Source organism: Panicum hallii, chromosome 5, assembly GCF_002211085.1.
Source record: "Panicum hallii strain FIL2 chromosome 5, PHallii_v3.1, whole genome shotgun sequence".
NCBI classification, from domain to species: Eukaryota; Viridiplantae; Streptophyta; class Magnoliopsida; order Poales; family Poaceae; genus Panicum; species Panicum hallii.
Genome location: NC_038046.1, coordinates 50089203 through 50097308, shown reverse-complemented (window position 1 = coordinate 50097308; position 8106 = coordinate 50089203). Strand labels below are relative to the sequence as shown.

Below are 8106 nucleotides of genomic sequence, written 5' to 3'. Positions count from 1 at the left end.
GCTGATCGCAAGGATCAGCCTCTTCCTTCTTGGTTTGGCGGCGTGGTGCGAACCCTGCCATGTTAATGCTGAGCGCGAAATCTAACTGCCGCCTCACAGACCAGCCGTGACCTTCCACTATATTTACACTCGGGAAAGGCTGGGTATCAATCTTCATGGCGGTTTGGCCCAAGATCAATCGGCCTTGCTCAATAGCCGATTGGATCTGCCAACGGAGTTCCTTGTAGTCGCTTGTGCCGTGGGTGAAAGAGTCATGCCACTTGCAATATGATCTCCCCTTCAGCTCATGCACTGTAGGAAGCTTGTAACCTTCAGGTAACTTCAACTGTTTTTCTTTAAGTAACAGATCGAATATCTGTTCAACTTTGCTCACGTCGAAGTCGAAACCTTTCGCAGGCCCTTTTTGTTTCACCCACTTACAGGACACGGGGTTTGCCCCCCGAGTCCATTCTGCGACTGCTACTTCCTGGTCATCCCTAGAGTCTTTAGCTTCTTCTGTGTCGATCAATGTCACTTGACGCTTGAACTTATCCTAGTATAGCTCTGGGTGGCGCTGCTCATGCATTGTTAGCTTTTGCACCAAATGCGCCAAAGATGTAAACTCCAACTGGAAAGCCAGATCCCTAATCGGCTTCAGTAATCCCAAGGATGCTAACTCGACCGCCTCCTTCTCCGAAATCCGGGTCGAGTAACACCGGTTCTTCACCTCTCTGAAGCGTCGGATATATTCCGCCACGATTTCCCCACGCTTCTGCCGTACTTGTGCCAAGTCGGCAATTCCTGCTTCTGCAGCTTTCAAGTGATACTGAATATGAAATTGCTCCTCCAACTGCTTCCAGGTGCGGATCGAATCAGGGCTTAATGATGTATACCATCCAAAGGCTGGCCCTGTGCGAGATTGCGCGAAAAACCTCACTCGCAAAGGATCCGACACCGAGATCATCCCTAATTGCGCTAAGTATCGGCTCACGTGCTCGATAGAGCTAGATCCTTCTGCTCCGCTGAATTTGGTGAATTCAGGAAGCCGATACTTAGGCGGTAGGGGAATTAAATCATAGTCACTAGGATATGGCTTTGTATAGCCGATCGCCCTCCTCTTTGGTAAAATGCCGAATTGATCTCTTAGGATGGCACTGATCTGATCTACCGTCTACGCTCCTGGGGCCGAGTGCGCTCCATCGTGACTCAGCCTGGTGGCATAAGCAGCTAACCACGCTTGTTTATCTGCATGCGCTCCAAGAACTCCTCCAGCCACCCTCTGTACTGAGTATACCAAATTATTGCTATCCGGTATATAAGCACACATATATCCATGCGGGATCTTCTTGGGCGGCTCGCTGAAGAATTGATGATCTACAGGATCACCTCCCACCTTGTAAACAAAATAGGCCGGAGAGCCATGTGATTCCACAGCCGCAAGCGCATAAGGCAGTGGTGGCCTAGCCTGGAATGGCAATTCTCCCTTGTAACTCCCCAAGGTAGGTCCCGTTGGAGAGTATTGATGCTTCATAATTTCCTGGACCACGCGCAGCGCAACACGCTCGAAAGCGTTAACCAAGCTCTCGGAATGTCAGTGTAGCGAGTGGGCCACCACGTAGTTTACTTCCTGACATAGAGCCCTGGTACGATCCTCCGACGGGGTGGACAGATCCACTCCATCAAGGGCGCCTTCGGGTGAAAATCCTTTCCACCTGACGCCGTGGTGGCGGGTCTTCTCGAAGGAGCCGATGAGATCGGCTTTGAAGAGAGCCTTAATCTCATCGTATTTCTGCTTGTGTTCAGCAGGCAGCTCCTCGTAGGTGATCGGTTCGTCCCTTATCATCCCGCCAACCAAAGCCGATGGAGTTGATGAAGACGGTGAAGATGATGAAGATGATGAAAATGATGAAGACGGTCCTACTAGGCGTGCCAGAATGTGTTGTCGGTCAAAACCCACCGACGAGCAGCGACAGGCAACACGAGGAGCCGGGAGGCTCCCGGGACTGCTGGTGGGCCCCAGTCCCTCAGTCAACGGCCCGAGATCCGGCACACGTCCTGGCTTCCGGGTCGCTAGGCGTGCTACCTGACCTTGTACCTGATCAGGAAGGCGTTATACGTTAGTTTCCTGCATATACATACACATATAAACATTAGTCCGAGCTATGATCGGCTCATCGGATGATTCCCGGTATCGGCTGTAAAGAGCCGATTGTGTTCAGTACCGGATCGGATCAATAAATATAGCAAATATATCGAGTGGCAATATGAATCTTGCTTCATAAGCATCGAGCTAATCCAATCTACAACGGTTAAAGCTCTCACTACATAATTGGAACATCCTGCATGTAATCGAGCCTAACAGATACAGAAGGTAACAAAACAACAACCTAAGCAGAGGCCTAAAAACCAATCAAAAGCCGATTCCCGGAACAATCCCTCCTTAAGCTGTTATAAAGTACCCAAGGTACTGCCGGAACATTCAATCCGTTTACAGAGCTTAATCATGCAGATATTAAACTAAATCCTCGATTGATGAAGACTAACCATAACAGATTGGATCTACTAAACAAATATGAAGCAAGGCACTACTCTTATACCCGAAGTCGAGTACAGGGGCAGTGGGGCATCTACAAGTAACAAGCAAAGCACGATTAACATATGGAAGAGTCGATGCTACTTTATAAACACTAAGGTAACTAGTGTTACTCGCCATCAACAACGCTTCAGAACGAGGAACGTGAAAAGTAAATAAATAAGAACGATGTTGCCCCGATCACGCAGGGTGTGATCGGGGCCGCACGGCGCTTACCCGAGAAACCCTAGAACAGGGGTGGCGATGCGCCGAGAGTTGTTGATGAATGATTGATTGATTCTATTTATCTGGAATACATATTTATAGTCCGTAGACTTGCCTTCCCTAACCAATCCTAACTAAATACTACACAAATCTTAACTATATTTATCTAAACTATTTAAACACACATGCCTATCTACATACACGGCCATCCTAGGCCTCAAGCACCTGCATAAAGCCCGATTCGCAAGCCCGCTATGGCTATCCTTCAAGCCCATCTTGCTCCTCGGCCCACCTAAATTATAGCGATAACAGGTCAGCAATGACCCCAATGCCGAAAGGTTGTGCAACCTAGACACCGGAGGCGGAAGACCAGAGGGCGGTGAGGAGGCTCCTCTGGTGGCGTGGGCTTCGGAAGACGCTGTGCCGCTGGTGGAGTTGCCGCTCTGGTGTGCTTGGAGGAGTCGCTGGTGGTGTTGCTCGAGGCCGCTACAGCAGGCGTCGAAGGTCCAGGGCGGTTGTCGTGGTTCCGTGGTGGTGCCGACGTTCCTCGTCGACGGCGAGGACTCTGATGGTGAGGCATCCAGCGACCCTAACCACCAGTGAAACGACGGCCTCGGCCTTTAGTGATGTGACGGCGACAATGGCGACATCGGCGTGCCCTCATCCAGTGGCGGTGACCATGAAGTGTGAAGAAGCAGCCTCCTCTGTTCCCGAAGTGAAGACGACGACAACCAGTGTAGGCGGCGAGTGGAAGGACGAGGAAACCATCCTCCAGTGCAAAGAAACGAAGGTCTGTGGGGTCCATCTTACCCAAAGGTGTGAGGCCTGACAGACCTCTGGCTTCTTCTTGCTCTCAGTAGTGAGTTGAATGCGTGATAATGTGTTGTAGAGTAAAAGTGAAAGAGAGAATAAATGGAGTGAATTGTTGTATTCCATTGATAGGGGACCACTCCTTTTATACATGCCCAAGGGGCCGAGGGTCGAAGGGACTGAGAGTTGAAGGGACACACTCCTTCGGATTGACCCTTTCGTGAATAGTGAGCAACTAATGTGATATCATTAATCACTAAGTAATTAAATAATTATAGAAATTGATCAGTAATCTAATTTTCTTCACAACATTCTCCGTCAGAGTCGATAGTAAGCTGACACATCCTAGTAAAGCTCTAGATTATTGCATTGCCATAACGATCGTGCAAAGCTGCATTCTTAAACAAGTCCGAAATGGCTACTGTTGATACAGCCCACTTACTAGTCGAGGCCAATAAACATGATGAGATCAGGTGAAAAGTCCTAATCCTCATCGTGCTCCCATGCTGATCACATGCATGGAATTCCATGTCCCGGAGCTTCATAAATAGCTTAGCTCCATTTGCAAACACATACCCTGTCATAGTCGGATAGCCCTACAGGTTTCGGCGTGCATACACTACTAAACTTCGCAGCTTATTCCAGTCTGCCATATATGTACAATACTGCGATAATAAACTGGAGACGTCACTACGGCGAAGGACTCCGCTCCTCAGGCAGACTTGGCGAACCCGATCCTGTTCTCGCCGAAGTCGAAAACGGTGTGGTACGCGCCCATGAAAACGTCCCCAAGGATCCTGAATGTTTCAAGAGGCGATGTTAGATTTGCAGGTTTGCTTCTATCTAGAGCAATACAGTAACCCCAGAATGTGGGTTGGTGCTAGTTGTGCAAATACTGTTGGTCAGCAATAGCATACCAGAGCGGGCCACGAGGAGGCGGTATGTCGAATGCCATGAACCCACTGATACAGATAGTCTGACCTGATTGCTCCAGCTTCACAATGTACTGCATCACAATGGCCATAAGGTTAGATAACTCTCCTTTGGTAAAAAGGCATATGAAAAAAAAGCAACAATGACAACTTGCTTGAAGTTAATATCATGTAAGGCAGTGTTTTAGAATAGAATGAGAGCTATGCTAAACCTCCACAGCTCTAGGATGGAGTGAACTGTCAGTGCTATTTGGTTAGATACACTTCCGAACTGAAGATATAGTATGACTGTTTGATTTCGTTGGAATCAAATTTGTCAATTATTAATCATTGCAAAGAACTACAACAAGAAGTTTGTCCCCAAACAAAATCTGCAGTAAAGTAGTCTTTAGAACTTAAATATGGAAATGAGATTACATTTCCCCTCGATCAAAGCTTCACTATTAATTCCAAGACTGAAGAAAATGCAACTAGAAATTTACCTGCTCTGGTGTTAAGGTGAAGGTCTTCTTTGCTATGGTGAATGCAAGATTTGGCATCTTTGAGATCTGATGGCAGTCGACAGTTGATTCACCATTGGGGCTAGGTAGGCGCTCACAGAGCTACAATGCACATTGGAATTGGAAAAGCTGTCATGTTGTCCAACACATTTCAACATCAAAAGGGTTGATGTAAGCTAACGAAGTTAGTAACCCAACCTGATTAGCATAGTTCAAAATGAGCTCTTTCGTCTTGTTTTCTCGGAGTTGATTCTGTATCCAGACAACAGCCATCTCACAAGCAGTACAGAAAAGATCAGAACCAATCTTTTGTTTCTCAACAACTGATTCAATTGGGTTGCTGTGCAATGATTCATGAAAACAGAAAGCCTGTTACGAAAAAGAAAATGATGCATAGATACTACAGCGGGAAGTAACATTTAATGTATAGTTCAGCTAACCTGACAGGATGGGTACCATCGAATACACAGAGTCCGATCTGAGTGCACACCTTTTGTGGACTAGTCTGTTCAATCACAAATTTTTTGTAATCAGACACTTGCAATATCAATGTACAAAACACATGCATCACAATGAAAATCATATGGCAGAAGGGAAAGGAGCAAGCACCAAACCTGCGCAATGAGCAACTCAAGGATCATCTCTCCATACTCTCGCACCACTTCTTTGCATTCTGCACTGATGATTCCCTCAGCCCCAATTGCATGATTGACTTGAGCCACTATGGTCTGGAAGCAGAACAATATGCAAAATAACACAACTATTCCAAAACATTTTAAATGTGCATCCTACACTAAGGGATTCAGGAACACATACAGTTGGGCCAGCAAGAAGTGAAGTCCCTGAGTCCACAATAGCAGCACAACCACCAGCACAGTAACCTGTTGAGTGGCCACCGATCAGAAGATCCCCCATGTCAAACTGCCAGTAGCCTTTGCGGGTAACAGGGACATATGTGTGGGTTCCCTTGGAGTGCTTTGGGTCAACACCGCCAAAGACAAGTTCACCTCCCTCAGATGCATCAGGATCACGGTTAAGCCAGAACGAGAAAACATCCCTTGCGACCAGCTTTTGCTCTTTCATGCTCTGCCTATTTGTTGCATAAAGCAGAGAAATTGTTAAACTGAGAAAGGCTCAGGTTTCGAGTTGTGTGACTTGATTTAAGAATGGATTGAATACGTACCAAATTGGAGGTGCTCCTCCCACAGAAATTTCAGGAAATCCAAGGCCAAGAATTCCGTCAAACTTTCCAATGATAAAGGTAGGGCTGGTTTCACGGGTTGTCTCAATGAACTTCTGAAAGTATAATGGTACTATACTGTTAGTAATTATGCATGAACTTGCTGTTGAGGCATAACTTTTACTGCTTTACATTTCACCTGATTTTTGACAACGAGGCTGCCGACCAACACATTGTCTTTGCTGAAGAAGCCAGCAATTTGCCCAGAACCATATGTTATTGTGCAAGTTTCCCCTGTACAGTTTGAATGACATGTCAGTGTTTACCAGCCAGGTTTCTAACTTGCCAAAGGAAAATCAATTACAGAAGCAATATATTCTTTCATACCGTTCTTTTTGTAAGTCTTCGACTTGGCTGACTTGTATCTGTGGTGAAAGTAGCATGCTATCTGGAATGTGGGCATATAAATATCAAATTTATTGCATCTTACTTGCGTTAAAACATGCACCGGCATCTCAAAAATTTCAGACAATGAACATACCGAAAAATAGCACTTTGAGGAGGGAACCCACAAGTTGGAGCTTCCAGTGTCAAAAATCACTGTGAAGTTCTGTGGTGGCGTGCCAATGCCAATCTCTCCAAAGTACTGAGTGTCCAGGTAGTTGTGCAAAGGAACTATATCATCACTTGAGGCACTGAGAGACTGGCGAGAACCACCGAACCTTCGAAGGTGACTCTCCTTCCTAGCCAATTTTGCAGCAGCCAAAGCTTCCCTGTCCAGTCTCTTCTTGTTGAGGTTGATTCTTAGCAGTCCATCGGAGGAAGCATGAAGCAGCAAGGCACATGACAGGATCCAAAAACAAGTGAGCAACACAAGATGCTTCTGCCCCATGGTCCCTGAACTCCATGAGAAAATTAGCCCCAATCAGAGGAAACGCTTGGTATGCAGATCACGTGTGGATCTAATACTAGCTTGCCCACCAATTCAAAACGACTTACTGTATAGAGATTTCCTTGAAGGTTTATTCCTTTTTTCTTTTTCTTTTTTTTGGGGGGGGGAGGAGGATTTGTGAAGATAATACTGTTTGAAAAATCAAAACACGACTTCTGAATCGAACATACCTAAGTAACTAAATTCTTTTTTTTTTATCCATGCGAGAACTGCACTGTTGTCTTCGAACTTCATGCAAACAAAAAAAAACTAAGCAATTCATTTCGTTCGAGAAATATCCTAAAAGGATGTGTCGAAATTCGGAGAAAACACAACTACCGGTTCGCATGAATCCTGTTATTCTGTTATCCAGTAACTACGGATTCCTGAAATCGAAGTTGGTAGTTGCCAGTATGTCAAGAAGGAGACAGGAACAGGAAGAAGAAATCACAACAGATATATGCAAGGGTGCCTACTAATCCACAACAGGACGATTGAGAACACCGGAACGGATGGTAACTAAAATATCTGAATAGAAGAGTGAGTAAAAGTAAACAAGCAGCTAGCTAGCTAGGGCATGGCCCGTACCTGGCTTCCGCGTATGCTTCCCCAACTGCAGAGAAGGGGAAGGCTAGTGGAGAGGTCGAGGGGAAAGAGTGGAAAATAAATAGACACACACACCAATCGGATGAAGCCGTCAGTCTTGTGGCACTGTCTAGATGCCAACCGTCAAAGCGCAATGAAGTGTGCGTACTGCGTGCTGGTGGACCTTCATTGACAAGTGGGACCATAGGCAGGCTGCCCTACATGTCAAGGGCAGAATTATTTACTGCCAAGTAAACCAAAGGGTTTATTTCAAAGAAAAAAAAGTAAACCAAGGTGCTTCGGAGTGTTTGCATCCCATGAGGTTAATTATAAAACTAATTGTGAAAGTCTAGAACTGATTCGCAAGATGAATCTATTAAATCTAATCAATA

General features: G+C 45.9%; 1 protein-coding gene across 1 annotated transcript; it reads right to left on the bottom strand.

Annotated features, from left to right (window-relative positions):
• Positions 1 to 3929: 3929 nt before the first annotated feature.
• On the bottom strand, positions 3930 to 7872 carry LOC112893042 (aspartic proteinase-like). The gene is made up of 12 exons (XM_025960188.1): positions 7718 to 7872; positions 6740 to 7095; positions 6586 to 6646; positions 6398 to 6492; positions 6202 to 6314; positions 5835 to 6108; positions 5633 to 5746; positions 5459 to 5523; positions 5217 to 5358; positions 5001 to 5120; positions 4504 to 4592; positions 3930 to 4383 (listed from the first exon to the last, which is right to left on the bottom strand). The coding sequence occupies exons 2-12, from the start codon at positions 7088 to 7090 to the stop codon at positions 4299 to 4301; spliced, it is 1509 nt and encodes a 502-aa protein (XP_025815973.1). The 5' UTR covers positions 7091 to 7095; positions 7718 to 7872; the 3' UTR covers positions 3930 to 4298.
• Between the last annotated feature and the right edge of the window lie 234 nt (positions 7873 to 8106).